The sequence below is a fragment of the Macrobrachium rosenbergii genome, chromosome 44 (genome assembly GCF_040412425.1).
Source record: "Macrobrachium rosenbergii isolate ZJJX-2024 chromosome 44, ASM4041242v1, whole genome shotgun sequence".
NCBI lineage: Eukaryota > Metazoa > Arthropoda > Malacostraca > Decapoda > Palaemonidae > Macrobrachium > Macrobrachium rosenbergii.
This window is the reverse complement of record NC_089784.1, coordinates 45078035-45098410: the sequence shown is the minus strand read 5'-3', so window position 1 is coordinate 45098410 and position 20376 is coordinate 45078035. Positions and strand designations below refer to the sequence as shown.

Here is a 20376-nt window from a genome sequence, read left to right as displayed (position 1 = left end):
AGAGATGAACCTGAACATTCAGTATTCCCCATGGCAACTTGGATCAGGAAGTGAACTAGTAGTGAAATTCGCAAAATAATGTGATTACAAGTGTCATAGAACTAGGAACCCTTAAAATCCCCATTGTGAGAACATGAAGTTTGATGGCTCAGGTCAGGTGTGAATTTCCATGCTCATATCTTCTATGTTAGCTAAGGTAGCATGCTAGTGATTTCCTAGTTAGGGTTTTACCTTGCATGTGGCAACTTTTGCATGTTATTTAGACTTGGTAGTGAATGCTAGGATAGCTGATTCTTTATCTGAAGCTTAGAGCAAATTTTCGAAGCTATAGGAAATGTTAGTCGGAATTTGTTTAGGAATACGGCAGTTTACCAAGTTGGCAACTCTGAGTGCTTGCCTGTCTGACACATAACTTCATCCTCCACCTCAGCCAGAGTCCCGCCCCAAGTCGGGACTGTACTCCCAACAGTGAGTTCGCTCATTATTCCTGTTCGAGAGAAACTTTTATTCATTATATAACTTCTTGGGAAGCATGTTTTATTAATTCTGTTATATCATTTGCAAGCTCTCTATACAAACCCAGTTATTGCATTTTGCTCCGCAGCCTCTGTTAGGCGAATATAATTATTGCTTAGAGTAAACAAACCTATGTTAAATTACTAGGCAATCATATTCTGGGCTTTTTACGCCCTATATATATCACAATTGAGAAACTTACAAATCCATTTTGCATGTTCTTACACAATGCTTGCACCTATGTGTTAAAGCTGTAGTGTGCCATACTATTTGTACTCATGTAACCTTACCATTGTACCTTGCAAACCCATTGATTGCACTTAAGTGCCTCAAATTATTCAGTTCTTCAGAACTCGCCCACACCTGCATGTAAATCTCATAGCGTGACATATCTCCTTTCTTCGGAACCCATAACCTCTGCACCCTAGGCAGTACCGTCCATGGGAATGTTATCCATTGCTCTTTGAACAATCCACTAGTTCTTCGGAACCACATTGCACATTAGTGCCAGTGCCATCCTTATCTCAGGGGGGGCATTCCCATTCCAAGTGTCACCATTTTCTAAGGGACACTTCCATTCCAGCATAACTTATACAAGGTAAACTGCTATTTAAGAGTCTTCTCAGAGGTGCTCTCCCATTTACCAGTGGTGCCTTCTACAACCCACTTCCTTATTTTGTCTACACTCTGCACAGACAGAGTCCCATTTTTCCATTCCACACAATTGCTAGTGTAGACATCCTAAAACTTTTAACATTTCTGGGGAAAATCAGACCCTGCTCCAAGCATTAGTAACATGTCTGTTGAGGAGTACAAACATTTCATGGAGGTAGGAAAGGGAATGGCATTAAAAGGAGAACAGCTGACCCAATGGGTCCAGGAGCAAGTAGCTGCTGCTGGGAAGGAGAAAGAAGAGAGGAAGGAAAAGGAGCATCAAGAGAAAGAAAGGCAGCGACAGCATAAAGAAAAAGAGAACGATAAAGAGTGACAGTATCAATTAGCCTTGAAAGAGAAAGAACTCTAGCTCAAAAGATCCAAACAGGACAGTGCTGTGGCACTGGCCCAATACTGAGCCAAACATTCACGCTCGGTCTCCACTCCTTCCATTGTCTCAACTCACACTGAGAAGGCCATGATTCTCGCAAAGCACGTGGCCGGAAAGGGTCAGGACTCCTTAAATTCCTTAGAAAATGATGACAAGGAAACTCTTGAGGCAGTCAGGAAGGCTGTAGCACTGGTATATGAGATTACACCTGGGCGTTGGAGGCAAAGATGGCAAAGTTTTCCCAAAAAGATTGGCCAAACCTGGTCTAACTGGTCCTATAAAAAGAGTTGAACCTTGCGACTGTGGACTGAGGCCTTGGAGTGCAAGGAGCTCAAAGGCTTGCTGAACAGACTTCAGCTTGAGGACTTTCTCCATTAAGCACCGGGCCCCTTGGCCCTACACATTAGTGAGAAGCAGTCAAGCCTATTCACTGACTGCTGCCACATGACCTATGTGCACGAGACGTACCACCCATCCTCCAGCACCTCAAATAGATGCATAGTTCCTCCTGACCCCAATGCCTTATCAGTCCGTCCAAGAAATGGCCATCTTCATCCCCACCTGTGTGTGCTTATGGTAAGAAAGTAGGGCATTTAGAAGCCCAGTCAGGTTTATTACCACATGTAAGAAATGTGGGCATTCCTCAAATATCAGGCATTGCCCTGGAAAGAAAACTGCTGCCGTCATTGCTCTGACGGCCACTCATTCATCCTCTTTAGGACCCCCAGCTGAGGGTCCTATTTATGTTGCACCTCCTCAAGGTCATTATCGTGCTCAGCATTTGAAGACATTTGCACTCAACTCTCCCTTATAAGGCAAGACAAGGTACCCAATGGGGCCATCATTGAAGAGAACATGCTTATAACTATTGAAGGCATAGATAATTGGCGGCTGACACTCCCGACAGTCCGATTGACGGTCACCAGGCCCCCATAAAAGTAGGATTTGTATACTTGGAGTAGCCAATAAAATTCCTGGAGGCCATGACCTCCTTCTAGGACAGAACCCCTCTTTCTAGCCCCTTTCCGGGCCTTCCATGAGTCCTGCCCCCTGCGAGTCTGTGTCAGGTGTTGATGTTCATTCTGGCCCTGCCATTCAGCCACAGCCAGTGCCTATGCCTGGCCAGTGGAGTGCTCCCCCCAGTCCGGTCATTGGACATCCAGCACTCTTGGCCCCAATGCCGCTTACATCTCCGCTCCAAATCCTGTGCCTGAGCCTGCCTTAGAGTCAGTGCCAGAGCACGCTGTTGATCTCCCTTCAGGGGAACCCAATCTGGAGCCCCTCTCGTCTACCGGCCTGGCCCCGCTGCCAGTGTCCGGCCGAGAGCCAGCCTGAAGTTCAGGAGGGTCTTTTCTGGATTCCCCTAACCTCAGCAGAAGCTTGTTCCCCAGTGCGGCCTAGCAACCGGTGCCTGAGTTGGTCCTTGTAACCTGTGAACCTCTTACTCCTGCAGCCACCTCTTCTGCTTCATCACAGTCCCCAGAAGAGAAGACTCTGGTGGACTAACCTCTTTGAGAGGTTCTATCTAAGCTGGGCACCAATATGGAGGCCATGCCACAAAAGCTAGCAGAACTAGCTGGCACCCCCACTGTCCCAGTTGTCACAGCAGCCGAGGTAGTAGCCAACTCAGTGTCTGTTCCACCAGTTGAAGCAAAACCCATAGGCCTGGCCCAAGGATCCTCTCGAACTAAAGTTCGAGGGAACCCAAAGAAGAGGAGAAGTAGCGGATATAGAAGGTCCAGGTAGTTAACAGAGCCACTGAGCTCTTTTGGTACTCTTGTCTCATATATATAACAGTGCCTTATCTTACTAGATCAATCTTGGCACCTTACCCAGAGAAGGATGCCTAGGTTGTCTCCTACCTTAATAATTACTGTTTGTATTGTAAAAAATTGAATAATCAAAATTTTGCATTTTTATTTTATAGTTAAATTTGGGTGCAGCTCAACATTCCCCCTGATGTTTAACATGAGTTAGAACCAAAATCCTCAGTTAGCTTAGGGATAAATCATTTTATGTGAGTTAATTATAATTTTAATGGCACTGCATTAGCCAAGTTTTGTGTGGCATTCCTTTAGCTATCCCCGGACCCACTAGTTTAGTCAACCCACAGACAGCACATTCTTTAAATGAACATAAGCACCTTGTTCTTAGCCTTAGATACAGCTGGTTCTTAGCTAATCTTACCTCACCTTAAGTTATCTTTAAAGTAAAAGTACATATGCCAGGTTGAGGAGGTTAGGTTCAGTTTTTTATCTGGCAGCGACCTTCTCATACAGACCTTCCCACCTGCAAGGGAGTGGAAGGCCTGTTTAAAGGGGGATCTGCAACAAATATCGGGCCTTCTGCCCTATAAGAAACTGAAGGATCCCCATTTTAAAGAAATAAATCGTTTTAAGCTGTATAAGGGAAGTTTCAGGGTGCGAGGGTCCATTCTGTCTGCTCCCCTTCATTTCACCCATCTCAGGGGAGAACACCTGTTTCCTGCCTTTTGTTTCCTGTCTCTGCTGGGCGAATTCTCTTGTATCTTCCAGGCCATCCAAGGCGAGACATAGCCCGAGACATATTGTGACCCGGGAGAAGGGAGCTGTTTTAGTAAGAACTCTCAGAAAGCCTTCCCAGGGGCTGATCTCCATTGATGTCCTAAAGTGAAGCAGTCATTGATGCTCCCTGTTCACGGCTGATGTAGGAAGGACGATCCACTCATTTTGCTAAGCAATTTCCACATTGCAAAAGGAGTTGATGACCTGTGTATTGTGATTATTGCAAATTTCCTGTCTAGTCCAAGTGCCAGGAATCAACACAGCAGTCTTCTGCCCAAACTTAATTAAACATCTGGAACTAATCCCCAGCATTCCAAGAACTCCCTACTTATCCGGGGCAAGATTTCCCCACTGTAAAGTAATTCCTAAATGCTGAAATATTTCTATTAATCAAGAGATGCCCTATATGTTTTGTTGTCCAATTTAGTCTGTAAATTGTAAATAAACTGCATTTAATTAATCAAGGTATCTCTTTGGTGACCTTACATTCCCCTGTTTATTTATTTAGTTTATAAATTGCAGCCCCATTAGCAATTGCTAAAACAAGGCCAGAATCTCAGAATTCCTGGGGTAATATTTATAACAATATATATATATATATATATATATATATATATATATATATATATATATATATATATATATATATATATATATATATATATATATATATATATATATATATATATTTACGTTTTTCCTGGCGATTTAGTTTGAAATATTCTCTGTGAGACAGGTAGCAACAATTTAGGGTAATTTAGCCTTGTGATTCTGACTTCGTGGGTCCAGGAAAACATAAAAAAGAGGAAAACAATGGTGAATTTCATATGAGCGTAAGGCTCTTGTTACTGAGGGAAATATTACATAAAACACGTGGGCAAACTTGCAGGAGTGTATTTACATAAATGACATTAGTACGGGAAAGAGGAATGCAAGTAGATTATTGATCCTGAAGGGGATTCCTACGGGATGAATGAAACTGAGGGATTCCAGACACAGTCCAAGAAGCTTCCACGATATAGGGTCCCTCTGAAATGAGAGATATGCACATTATACACCAGTAATGAAAATAGACAAAAGAATACTGAATTCAAAGCTGCACTGAGGGGGCCAAGGGGCTTCGATGAATTAATAATAGCTTAGCACTGCCGACACTCGAGGAGCACGGACATTTGACAAGAGATTCAGTGATTACTGGCTCTCAAGTTAAGTAAATGTTACGAGACAAAAGTGTGACTGAATGGAGGTCTTCCAGAGCACTTTACCGTAAGGCAGATTTGGTTCCAGCGCAGAAAGCGGTCCGTGGATGACTTGCGATTTCCGAGGGCGAGTTTCTTCACGTGTTAGGATGCGGGGGCTTCACGTAAAAGGGCAATGCGTGGGAATTTCACGAAGGGCCGGGCAATGGCATGTGGGCATCAGGCAGGTCAACGGTGGAGCAAACACGTGGCTCGCGGTTGAAGGGCACGAGGATAAAGTATACTTTGAAAAGGGCCACGTGGTTAGCTGAGGGCACTGCCAGGGGTAGGTGTTTTGGGGACTTCTTCACTCCCTCTCTTCCAGCACGCGTGTGAGAGTGAGGCCTCGTGGTTTTCTGCTTTTATCTCCTCCTATGGGGCAGGGGGCACTTCCAGCATATAGGGGGTTGAATCATTTTCAGCTGATGCCCGCAGGGGGGTTTTTGCCTGTAAAAAAACGACCAGACAGAAATCACTTTTGCCTCGAAGAAAGATCTACTTAAATCGAGTGGCCTTAATCTGTTTTAAACCCTTGTATTCTGACCGTGCGAAGTCTCGACAGACAGGTGTGCCTATCGATCGAGCGGCTTACAGTAAATGAAAACAACAAAAAAAAAGGGGGGGAGGCAATTTGCTAACGAGTTCTTGCTAATCATAATACTTCCCCATACAAGATGATGTGCACACCTTCTTCGGGTGTGTACATCGATATACAAGAATGAGCGGCAAATGCTTTACGTTACTCTACATTCTGCCTTGCAGTGAACTTTACTACTAAGGGATTTATGAAACTGTGACATTACTTTTAATAACACATTGGGACAAATTTCTTAAACAGGACGCAAGGTGATTTAAACACTTGCAAAAGAGTAATTACTTTAGATTTGGTTACACATTGATAACTTTATAAAGTGACTCGAACAATGTGAATTAATTAGGATTATAAGACCAAGTATATGAGGCTATAGCAAACGAATGAAGAGAAAGGTCATTGTTCAATAAATAAAACACATGGTTACTTAATTTTAGATTAAATGCATGTAGTTAGTACATTCTGCCTTGAAGAGGCTGTATAGATGAAAAACAGCGTTTATTTTTTGTAAATGACATCCCCTTTACACTATATTGTAATGACTATACATATTTGCATTGGTAATTGCTTAGCTAATAGTTCAACGCAAGCTGATGGCCGGCCCGCACAGGGATTTTGACAGTCATATGTGGGCGAGAGTATTCGTGAGTTTTAATTCGCTAACCTTAAACTACGCTAATTTTATGCGTCCACTGCCCCCACTCGAGTACTCAATGTTATGACGGGGTGAGCAGACAAAAGATGTGGGGTCTAGGACAAACAGAGGTCTTAGACGGAAGGGAAGGGGAAAAGGAATAATAATAACAAAAGGAAAATTAACAAGATGTTACGAATGAAAACGTGACCGCATATGAAAGGCGGAGCACGTCTCTCGGAGCTTACGAAAGGGGCATTTAAGATCACAAGGGCAGAAGTCTATGACTCGCGATTCCTTAAAAGAAAGATAAATAAATAACTAAAAGAAAGAAAATGGTATTGGCAGTAGAGTTAAGGTAAAAGGAGTGAGGGTTTTATTGTGTTAGGCGGGAGTTTATCGTCCTACGCCTATAAATTACGGCCCGGACTATCACTTCAGTCCCAGGCCGAGAAAAGTGCACCCGAAGAGTGCGACTCCTTCAGGAAGAGCTGACACGCACTCCCGGTGCCAAGGTAGGGGCGCAAGGGCATGCCACTTCTCACTCTGTTATTCTCACTGGTTGATACATTGTGATGGGAATGGTATCCCGTACTTAAATTGCCTCTTGTGTTGATAATTTAAGGAAAGATTAATAGAGGATGATAAGAGATAGAAGTTCCTGAGGAACGGAAGAAGATAGCGGAGGGCCTGACATCCCCTTCTGGATTAGAGGTGCCAAGACCTTCGAAAAATGAAATGGTGGCACAAGTGCCAGGGGAGCTCTAGAGCTCTTTGCAAACTACCTGGAATTTTCCACGCCCGTGGTAATTTCGCCTCGAACCTTTCTTAATGGGACAGTCGTCCTTGGCCGGGGAAGCGAAGGGCCCGAGACCGGAGGGCAGCACGGAGTGCCACCTGGGCCTGCTGCTGCGACAGCTGGTGCAGGAGTTTTCCGTGCTGGTTCTACCATGACCCGTCGCAGCTCTTGTAGTTCATTGGCCAAGTGAGATATGGCAGAATCCTGACTTGCAATTGCGTCGGCGACGGGCTGAGGCAGAGAGGAGGCGGTCGGGGGCGGCGCGAGCGGTTCGCAGGTATCAATGGCCAGCTCAGGCACGGGTTGCGAGGCCGCACCTGCAGGTGAGCTTCCGCTGTGGTCAAGAGGAACTGTCTCTCTTACCAACGCTGGTAGCGGTGCCAGGCCGGGGGAAGAGAGGGGGTCCTAAGATGGATCCCGTGAATGGAGATCGGAGTAGTGCTCTGGCGCTGGCACTAGGGCAGAGTCAGGCACTATCAGAGGTTTCTTGGGCTCGTCGGTCAGGACGGACGAAGCTTGGCACTGCTCGGGGCATGCAAGCTGCACCGGCAGGAATTTGGCATCTCCGGAAGGGAGATCTGATTGGGGCCCTGGCACTGGCACTGAGGCAGGGCCGGGCACTGGAATTGGATTGGGAACCGATCGAGGGGGCAACTGTACATCGTACTCAGGTGGCACTGGTAGGGACTGCACGTCCTCCTGGTACCCAGGGGGCGCCAGTCTTGACTGAGGGAGAAGCGGGGGAGAATTACTCGCGCCCGCGGAATGATTCGGGGAATGTAAGCCACTACTAGATTGTCGTGATTTCTGTTGGAACTGAAAGTCCTGTCCCAGAATGACGTCATAGCCTCCGGGGAGATGGCTTGCTACTGCAAGATTGCAAATTTTTGATTGGTGAGGTCTTGTGACTCTCAATTGGACCGTAGGGAGTATCATTCTAAATTGATTTATTCCCTCGATCGTGACGAGTTTTTGTCTATTGACGATAGCTCCATAGGGAACTCTGTCCCTTCGGATGAGGGAGATTTGTGCGCCCAAGTCCTCGAATGCAGTGACTCGGCACGCAGGGTGGCTACCTCGTGGAGGGGTCACGTATACAGGCCCTTCAGCCAGAGGGCCTAATGACTTGGGATCTGTGATGGCCAAGGTGATGGTGGGAGTATTTGATTTATTATTGCTTGGGCATTTCGCCCATGCGGGAGAATGGCCATAAACCTTGCACGCCGTGCAAAAGGTCTGGCTGAAGTCCTTCCGCGCTGCCCCTGTGGAGGGTGCAGACGAGTTATTGGGCGGTTTTCCGGGAGAGAGAGGAGCCGGTTTCTTGCTCCGGCACTGTTCGGAGGAATGCCCCGTTTTCTTGCAATAATGGCAAGTTAGGGGCTTGCCCGAGTTCCCATTTTGTGGGAATTTGATCCTCCGAGGAGGGACGGGGGATTTATCTTCCGCCCCATAGATCCTTCTTGAGGGTGGTGAGTTTCCCACATGTCTGCTATTCGGCAACACTCGGTGAGTGTTGCTGGGGCTTTTTCCACTATATGAGTGGCGAGGGCAGGAGGGGCGTAGCGCAGGAAATGCTCGAATTTAAACCGCTCGAGGACCTCGGTGGTGCTTGTGGCTCCTTCGGAATCGAGCCATTTTGTTAATGCCCGCTCCGAATGGTACGCCCAATCGGACCAAGTCTGGCCTGCTTCTCTGGGCTGCTCTCTCCAACGTCTCCACCACCGCTCGGGGGTAATCTCGTACGCCTTCGTAACTGCTTGGCGTACGGCTTCCCAGTTTCCCCTTTCTTCTGCTGAAAGGGCGTGGTAGGCAACGAGGGCCTTTCCGCCCAGGAATTTAGTGAGAACAAGGGAGAGTTCCGCGGGGGAGAGGTCGCAGCATTCCAGGACTCGTTCGGCCCTTTCAAGCCATACTTCGGGTTCGGACTCTGTCCATTTTGGCATGAACGAGTGAGCTTGGCTGAGGGCACTCATTCCTGCCGCAGGAGGTGGGGTGGCGTGCTGTCGTTCTAACATCTGGAGCTCATGGGTGCGCTGTCGCTCTCGATCTTCCCATTCTCGTTCCTCTCTTTTCTCTTGGGCAGTTCTTTCTCTCTCTCTTTCCTCACGTTCTCTCTCTCTCTCTGCCTGTTCTTTCTCCTCTCGTTTCTCTTGGGCAATTCTTTCTCTCTCTCTCTCCTCACGTTCTTTCTCCTTCTCCTGCTGTTCTTTTGCTCTCTCCTCCTTGGCATCGTCCACTCGCTCTTGAACCCACTCTCTCAGATCCTGCCCCGTTAGTCCCATGTCCTTTCCAGTGGACATGTAGAATTTGAAGTCCTCGTTTTGTTGGGCTCTGGTATTAGCCATCTTGAAATAATGGTTATATGATGTCTGAAAAGACTCAGGTTGTCTGAAAAGACTCAATTGCAGGAATCTGAAACACTCAATTGTTCAGACTGCAGGAGAATGGATCTGTCTGAATAAGACAGTTGATTAGTAAGTCTGAGGAGACTTTTGTTAAAATTTGATATGTCTCGGAAAGACGTGGTTGTTCGTGGCGAACGAATTTTAATATGCGTCTCGGAAGACATAGTTGGATTTTGTCACGCTCGGACTTGGCCGGCTGTAGCATGGAATTAGGGAGTTGTTTTGACGAACTAGAATTATCAGTCCCGTAAGGGCTTAGATGTGTGTGAAATACACTATATAATGTCTCAAAAGGACTTGATTTTGAGTTTCCCACAGGAATTGGGAATTCTCGCCTCTCGCGACGTAGAATTTTTTGGGGGGAGTCTCTTAGGGCTTGGAATTGGTTGAGGAATTCTCGCCATGTACGACGTAGAATTTTTTTTTTAGGAGTCTCTTAGGACTTGGAATTGTGGAATTTGGAGGAATTCTCGCCACGTGCGACGTAGAATTTTAGGAGTCTCTTAGGACTTGGAATTTGGAGGAATTCTCGCTTCGTGCAATGTAGAATTTTTTTAGGAGTCTCTGAGGACTTGGAAATTGGTTGAGGAATTCTCGCCACGTGCGGCGTAGAATTTTAGGAGTCTCTTAGGACTTGGAATTGTGGAATTTGGAGGAATTCCCGCCACGTGCAACGTAGAATTTTATTTGGCTTGCCCGTAGGACTTGGAAATGCGATTCGTCCCTTAGGACTTAGAAATTACTAACGGGAAAACCCAAAGAAAAATGTTTGCTAAGGAATGAATGAAAAAAGAAGGCTACACACGCGGGCATTTGGGAGTCGGGTGAAGGACGCCTGACCATCACCGGAGTTATTTTTAGATTCTGTGTGAATGAACCCATCTATTTATAGACCGTCTGGGATTCCGGGGAATTTCCCGGGATGAAAGAATAACAGTAAAATGACCTAGTAATTTTCCCTATAAGCGGAGTTTAAATTTCGCTTTCCTAACACCTAACTCGAATTCTAACTACACTGAGAGAATTTCAGCAATGCAAGCTGACTTCGTCTTGTCCCACGTGGGAATTTATTCGCGCCTAAATGATAATTTGCTAATCCGAAATGCGAAGTAAAATTTATCACAGAGGAATTTCTTTCGCACTATTCCTCGAAGCAAAGAATATGGCAAAGATTTTAACACAGAGGAATTTCTCACTATTCCTCGAAGCAAAAGATATGGCAAAGATTTTAACACAGGAATTTCGCACTATTCCTCGAAGCAAAGGATGGTTAGCACTGGTTATTTCCAAACTACCTATCCTGAAAGGCATGCATTAATGAATCTAATACGGCTGTTCTTTTCTCTCAAGTGAATACATGTGTTCCTATTTCTAATTCCTAGGAACAGTCACGATTGTAAAAAGGTTTTGCTAAGATAAACACATTACTTACGTGGAATTTCCGGATCTGTGTGCTGGTTTTACACAAAAGGTTCGTAATTGTCTCGTACCCAGCTTAGCTTTGCTAATAGCTGATCTGGCAAGTTGCAAAGGCAATAAAGCAACACTAGGGGAACTGCAACTGCAAAACGAGATCTATGGCCAGGTCGCCATTTTTTACGTTTTTCCTGGCGATTTAGTTTGAAATATTCTCTGTGAGACAGGTAGCAACAGTTTAGGGTAATTTAGCCTCGTGATTCTGACTTTGTGGGTCCAGGAAAACATAAAAAAGAGGAAAACAATGGGGAATTTCATATGAGCGTAAGGCTCTTGTTACTGAGGGAAATATTACGTAAAACACGTGGGCAAACTTGCAGGAGTGTATTTACATAAATGACATTAATACGGGAAAGAGGAATGCAAGTAGATTATTGATCCTGAAGGGGATTCCTACGGGATGAATGAAACTAGGGGATTCCAGACACAGTCCAAGAAGCTTCCACGATATAGGGTCCCTCTGAAATGAGAGATATGCACATTATACGCCAGTAATGAAAATAGACAAAAGAATACTGAATTCGAAGCTGCACTGAGGGGGCCAAGGGGCTTCGATGAATTAATAATAGCTTAGCACTGCCGACACTCGAGGAGAATGGACATTTGACAAGAGAGTCGGTGATTACTGGCTCTCAAGTTAAGTAAATGTTACGAGACAAAAGCGTGACTGAATGGAGGTCTTCCAGAGCACTTTACCGTAAGGCAGATTTGGTTCCAGCGCAGAAAGCGGTCCGTGGATGACTTGCGATTTCCGAGGGCGAGTTTCTTCACATGTTAGGATGCGGGAGCTTCATGTAAAAGGGCAATGCGTGGGAATTTCACGAAGGGCCGGGCAATGGCATGTGGGCATCAGGCAGGTCAACGGTGGAGCAAACACGTGGCTCGCGGTCGAAGGGCACGAGGAGAAAGTATACTTTCAAAAGGGCCACATGGTTAGCTAAGGGCACTGCCAGGGGCAGGTGTTTTGGGGACTTCTTCACTCCCTCTCTTCCAGCGAATGTGTGAGAGCGAGGCCTCGTGGTTTTCTGCTTTTATCTCCTCCTATGGGGCAGGGGGCATTTCCAGCATATAGGGGGTTGAATCATTTTCAGCTGATGCCCGCAGGGGGGGTTTTTGCCTGTAAGGAAACAACCAGACAGAAATCACTTTTGCCTCGAAGAAAGATCTCCTTAAAGGGAGTGGCCTTAATCTGTTTTAAACCCTTGTATTCTGACCGTGCGAAGTCTCGATAGACAGGTCTATCGATCGAGCGGCTTGCAGTAAATGAAAACAACAAAACAAACAACAAAAATAAAGGGGGAGGCAATTTGCTAGCGAGTTCTTGCTAATCATAATAATATATATATATATATATATACATATACATATACATACAGTATATATGTATAAATATATAATATATATATATATATATATATATATATATATATATATATATATATATATATATATATATATATATATATATATATATATATATATATATATATATATATATATATATATATATATATATATATACATACATATATATATTGTCAATGAAGTGATCAAGCACCTGGTTATTACACAAATAATAAGACCAAAAATTTACTGAATACTCCATAGGTACAGTGATCCCATAAAACTTACTTGTCACTTGAGAAAATCAATGTATCTTTATCAAGTTATGGGTGAGGTAACAATTAATAGGTTATAAACAGACTAGTGGAAAATGGGTATCACTTCAACAAACACTATAACAGTTTCCCTGGTTCTATTTCACATAGATAAGTCTCAGGTGAACAAACAGATATATCACTTACCTTGTACACACTCATTAATTTCTCTAATTACTAGTGGTCAAAATGAAACGCTGTGCTTTTAAAACTTTAAACAGACAAATTTATTTCTAAGTTCAAAAGTTATATGCAGAGGTCACAATCTCAAAAAGATTTACCGTTATCTGACAACATGTAAGATTTAAGTATTTCTTAATCAAGTTTAATTCACAAAACTTTAATTTATTTAGAAAACAATTTGGTTAAGTAAGATTCATACCATTAACTTTCACTCAACTTTTAAACAAATACCTGATTAACTAAACTTTACACAAGTGTTCACCAAAATATTGCTGTCTGGAATCTATATATATATATATATATTCTCTGAAATCTCAATAATAAGTATGCACTAACAAAATGCTAAGTAATCACCAGCACAAAACTTTGTAAAACACTAATTATAAAATTAGACATATAAGAATGAAATATGCAAAAATGGAAATATACCAACAGCAATTTCACTAAGACAAAAATATGTTTAAAGATTATATCAATCTTTCAAAAGATTACCTTCACTTTTAAAAAAGGTTAAACTCACGTCTTTCTAAGACTTTCTCAAAGACAACACTGCCAAGTCATAATGACATACACAATAATATATAATTAGCAGCAAGACACATTAGAACTCACTATAAGAGATGCTATCCACCTCTTATCAAAATAATAATTTTCCATCACAATAACAGCACAAAACATATCAAGTAAGAACCTTACCCTTCTTCAACAGAAAATAGTACAATACATTTTCACAATGCTTACACAATATAAAAAACCTTAGATCACTCTTACAAAATGAATACACTTCTTGGGTGAGTTTAACAAAACTTTTACAAATATGAGAGCAACCAGTATAACAACCTTATATATGAATGGTATGACAGACAGAGAGAGAGACAGAAGCTTATCCCAGGAACCCCTTTTCCTGACTGCCTATTTCTGGTTCAGTACTGCTCTTTTATCTTCAAGCCCTCCCAGAATACATGATGCATAAAGTGTACATACATTATACATACAGGTATACATGTACAGTATACATACAAGGAATTCTAAGGCCCAGAAAGAAATATGCCAGAGCTCTTATCAATGATTGACATTTCCTTGTTCACTCAAACCAACTGAGCAAATAAAAGGGAGGTATTTTGGACCCAATTTTTGGTCGGCTGTCAGCATGTCAACTTTACTCTCTCACTTACTCATTCTCTCTTTCTCAGATTATGAAAACATAATAGGCATAGCCACAGATGATAACCAGGGGATAGGCACACAGAACAAATGCGTAACAGGCAATTTGCCGATAGCTGTCAACTCATCAGATAAGACAAGAGGCCTCACCTTTCGAACACGACTTTTTTCACCCCAAACAACTGTGTAAATACAGGATATACTAAGCGATAAGAATCTTACCCTCTCTCTGCGCAACAAGCTAAGAATTCAAGTCCATAACACTAATATACTGCACCATATATTAAACAAATGGGAAAAACATATCAAAACATTTTAAGATTACATGATGCACAACTTATCTGTAAGAAAAGACATTTTAAAATCGTATCGTCACAACAAATGACGAATCTGCAAGCAAAACATCAAAATTTTCACAGAGATACATATGATATTTGTAGAATGGTTTAATATATTATAACACCTTATATTAATATATATATATATGCATATGTATACATATGTACATATATATAAATATATACTATATAATTGTATATATATATATATATATATATATATATATATATATATATATATATATATATATATATATATATATATATATATATATATATATATATATATATATATATATATATATATATATATATATATATATATATATATATGTATATTATATATATATATATATATATATATATATATATATATACATATACATATACATATACATATACATATACATATACATATACATATACATATACAAAATCAGTTTGAGAGCAAAGAAAAGAAGGGAGGGCTAAAGAGAAAGAGAGGTGTTGGTTCAGCAAGGGGGAAGTAAACGTAAAAGATTAACGCAACATACATTTAATGTAAAAATAAGTTAATTCTGTTCTGAGGAAGCGTCATTGAAATTTTCATCAGTTTTGAAGTAATCAACTGTTTGTGAAACTTTGCTCATTAAACAATATTTCATTTCTGTGACTGAGTATAATAATTCGTTTTGCTGTTAGATAATTGTATCGAAAATTGATTAAACACTTATAAAAGGGGTATTTTTGTATTGTTCGCTGCTTTAATGTTACAGAATCTCCATGTTTCTTGAAGCCACTGAAATTGGTCTTTTGCTGAGACAAGACCGCGTGTCCATGTGCTAAATACCGAATCAGTAAGGTTTTGAGAGCATCTCATTGTACCAACATAAAGCTGTAGTAATTAACTTCTGGCAAAACAAATGTATGTGTAGTATCATATTATAAAGGTTAAGGATTATCTCTATGAATCAGTATAAATAATGTACTCTATCGCATTGCTGATATTAAGCAAGATGACCACAAATTATAATTCTTAGTACTAATTCTATTGCTTTATTGAAACAGATTTTGTAATTTGTGGTTGCAAGTGCGAAATTTAGTAGCAACAAAGCCTTCAGTTAAAGTTCTTCTCTCTTGGTGCTGTAGAAGCCTTTTATATAAAATGCTTCATTTTGTCCCTTTAACCTAAAATCACTGTAGCTGCATGTAATAACACTGATTGAGTGGAGCATAATGCTGGGTTCACACATTTGCAACTCAAGGACACGCATGTTGCAATGGCTGGTTTTGGCGATCATCGTCATCATTCACATGCCTAGGGCCGCCAGAAAAAAAAATTGTCAGCTGATTACAACACCATAGCGTAATACACCATTAACCATAGCGACAATATTGCGCAGTTCAAGATGAACCTACGTATATCCATAATCATATGCAGTTGCTACAGGATGGCGTAGTTAGTAAACATGTCAAATTATGGCGATTTAATTGCGTTGTAGTTACATCACATAGCGACATGCGTTACAACATCGTAACTGTGTTGTGTACATGGATCCCACCATATAAATTACAGGTGAACTCATCACCGATCATTCTCATTCCAGTTGCAGACAGAGCAAGATCTACCTGTTCCAACCACATTACTAACCCCCTCGTGTTTGGCTGCTGCCTTTTATGTTTGGTGATGTGTGCAAGGCAGTGTTGCCACGTCGCAACCCACGCAGCACACTGAGTGCACTGCCACATAACCATGGCGATTCATGGCGCCCTACTAATAGCCACAATGCCCTCTTAACTTCTCGAATTCTTCGCGCTTTTTTGGATATGCTTGTAACTACAAAGCCGAATGTATCCAAACGAAAGAAATTGAAGAGCCAGTGAACGCCGGTCGCGGGAAGCGAACCCGAGTTCCATATTCACAGGGAGGTCACCTTGCCGACCTGGCTACGAGAAGGATAAAAGTCTATCACCTCTCGTACATACATATACCTGTCGTTTTCAGATATATTTTTTAGAGCTGGAATAGACCCATCCTCACCATCGTAGCCAAGTGGGCAATCGTTTTTATTGCTTTTTTAGGCTGAAATATATGTGTAGAATCTACTGGTCACTTGTACCAGACACACATGTAATTCTAATAGCCACAATGCCCTCTTAACTTCTCGAATTCTTCGCGCTTTTTTTTTGTATGGGAGTATTACTAGAGAGATTTGATACATATTTCCTCCATGAAATAATTCTTCCTTGAATTACTTCTCTTAAATTTTGCAGATATTTGTTATATAGAGGTTTTTACGTATCAATTTCTAATAATAATACAGTTAGTTTTTGTAAATTTTCTTTTAATATCGGTAATGTTTTATTTATTTTACTGAACTTTCTATTCAAGTTACCTAATCCAAAAAAGCGCGAAGAATTCGAGAAGTTAGGAGGGCATTGTGGCTATTAGAATTACATATGTGTCTGGTAAAAGTGACCAGTAGATTCTACATATATATTTCAGCCTAAAAAGCAATAAAAACGATTGGCCACTTGGGCTACGATGGTGAGGATGGGTCTATTCCAGCTCTATAAATATATCTTGAAAACGACAGGTATATGTATGTACGAGAGGTGATAGACTTTTATCCTTCTCGTAGCCAGGTCGGCAAGGTGACCTCCTGTGAATATGGAATTCGGGTTCGCTTCCCGCGACCGGCGTTCACTGGCTCTTCAATTTTTCTGTTTGGATACATTCGGCTTTGTAGTTACAAGTATATCCAAAAAGCGCGAAGAATTCGAGAAGTTAAGAGGGCATTGTGGCTATTAGAATTACATATGTGTCTGGTAAAAGTGACCAGTAGATTCTACATATATATTTCAGCCTAAAAAGCAATAAAAACGATTGCCCACTTGGCTACGATGGTGAGGATGGGTCTATTCCAGCTCTAATAAATATATCTGAAAACGACAGGTATATGTATGTACGAGAGGTGATAGACTTTTATCCTTCTCGTAGCCAGGTCAGGTCGGCAAGGTGACCTCCTGTGAATATGGAATTCGGATTCGCTTCCCGCGACCGGCGTTCACTGGCTCTTCAATTTCTTTCGTTTGGATACATTCGGCTTTGTAGTTACAAGCATATCCAAAAAAGCGCGAGGAATTCGAGAAGTTAAGAGGGCATTGTGGCTATTAGAATTACATATGTGTCTGGTAAAAGTGACCAGTGGATTCTACACACACACACACACACACACATACACATATATATATATATATATATATATATATATATATATATATATATATATATATATATATATATATATATATATATTATATATATTCATAAGAGAACATAATTGGTCAATTTTCTGCGTCAGCTGAGTAACAACAATTATTTTTCAAACAGTTTCCAGTGTTTCAAGGTCCAGGCCCAATGCTAGAAACATTTTGACATTACATGAACATTTTTAATCTTTCGATATAGTGTTTACACATACTACCATAAGAGCCAGAGATATCAAAAAAAGAATATTGATGATTTGGTCGTTTTGCGGCTACTTAATTTTTGGTAATTCTGAATCCTCTTCTAAGCACCATTCTCACGGGATATGAAAAATGTATTCAGTCTTGGGTTTTCTGTGTATTTGCTAAAATTAAATGGTATGCAGTCCGTAAGATCCAGTAATTCTACATCTGCCATTTTGCTACTGATTTGTAATCTACTTTTTCCTCTCTTTCAGATACAGTGTTACCAGTCTCACGATGCAGTAAGTGATGGAGCTATCGCCGTTTACAAAAATTATACTTAAGGAATGCTTGGTAATTTTGACATGGTATGAGACTCATAGAGGCCCGTGAATTAAATAGATGGGGCTATCTAAGTTATTTTTTCAGTGGATATAATAAAAATTTCAGAGGGCCACATGAATATTCTATGCTGAAATATTTGTTTAAACGCAGTACTCGTCGTCTATTACTTTGCATGCTCTACAAAACAAATGTATTAACATACTATGACTATTTACAGTACTTGTTGCTTTCATCGCTATTAGTGCTCACAAGTATTTATTATTTCTTCCTAGTTATTCTTTTACTTATTTGTTTGGAATTATGAATACATATTTATTTTTAAAGTTCAAATTATAGGTGGGCCACCACTAAGTCAAACGCACACTTTTGGGCCGCTAGCGCTGGATTGGATGGCCATGCAGAGCGACTGGGTCTTAAAAATCGTGTAATAAAAGCGAGAGGAACCTAAGGGTCAGTATGTTATTAGTTTTTCTAAATGTTTCGGCATAGGTCGGTTTATGTCCAACGGACGTCTGATGTTTTATTTTATGAATGGGAGAGACCACGGGCTACAATAGAATTTTGAATACGGAGCATGCTTGATGAGAAAAGGGTATACGGCGGCTCTTTTGGCAGAAGTGGTGAAAATTTACAGAGACGGCGAGACTGTCGGGAACTTTGGGAAGACGAAAAGGCAAAAATGAATATAAGTCAAATTCAAGAATGAGTAGAACCCAGGAGCACAAAATAACAATAAAGCATTTGTAAAAAAAAAAAATACTCAAGTGTTTCGGGGTCAATAATAAAAATGTTATGGTACTGAATAAATCGATAAATGAAAGAACGAATAAGATATGAATAATACATGTATAGCCACTAACATTTGTCTGTCTATCGATCTATCTGATTTTATATATATGTATATATATATATATATATATATATATATATATATATATATATATATATATATATATATATATATATATATATATATATATATATATATATATATATATATATATATATATATATATATATATATATATATATATATATATATATATATATATATATATATATATATATATATATATATATATATATATAATATATATATATATATATAAGGCCTATAAAAAAGCTATGCACGTTGCAGCCACATATTTCGGATACCAAAATTTCTGTATCCCTGAACACTGATGAAATGTGGACACTTGGTAAGTGACAAGAGAGTTTATATGGCGTATGCAGATGTGGTAATAAGATGTTGGTGGATGTAGAAATCTGTTGAACTGGATGACAAGGGGTCAGTCAGTTCCTTGTGTTTTGGTCCTCGTTAGCTCCCGCCTGTGTCGAGTCTGCTGGGCGTATCCACTGGAACGCCTACTTGAGAATAGATCTTGAGATTGACTTGGTGAAATCCGATTTCCAGTTTCCTCCTGACAGGTTCACATTGTTAGTTTGACTGATTCTAGCGGATTCCAGAATGGGTGAGAATGTGGCTATAAATGTATCTAAAAGACAAGGAACATTTGTAAGAAGGAAGTATAATATGAAAATGTATGAACTGTGGGCTAAGTGGATGAAGAGTATGTAACATTTTAGGGTGGGGTCATTCACACGGCATGAAGGTTTGTGGGAAGATAGGTAAAGGGAAAGCAAACAATTAGTAGTCGAAGGAAAAGTATGACACATGGTTTTCAGAATAAGAGATATATTGAGAATAACGCCGTTCTAGGTCGGTTCTGTCAGTAGCCTATCTTGAGCTTTGTTGAATTCAAAATATAAAAGAGAGGCAGAGCTGATGCAGGACTGAAAGGTTAGTGTTAGTTTGAAAATGTATATGAAAGTGATTGTTGAATATATAAAAAAAGCAATTAAAAGGCTAAACGGTGGATAGACACCAGGAGTTGATGGGATTACAAGCAAGATGCAGAAGTACTTTGGTCATAGTGTCACTTTGTGGCTTGTTAGGGATTGTGAGGTGTCTGGGTGTAGGAAAGGCTTTGAAGGAATGGGTGAGAGG

At 40.9% G+C, this 20376-nt stretch overlaps 1 protein-coding gene across 1 annotated transcript in view; it reads left to right on the top strand.

The window, feature by feature from the left end:
• The window catches only part of LOC136829555 (uncharacterized), a 183568-nt gene that overhangs the window by 149651 nt on the left and 13541 nt on the right, over window positions 1-20376 (top strand). The window contains exon 7 of the mRNA XM_067088396.1: window positions 18299-18325. Within this exon, the coding sequence (XP_066944497.1) occupies window positions 18299-18325 (27 nt within the window). The remainder of the gene's footprint in view (window positions 1-18298; window positions 18326-20376) is intronic.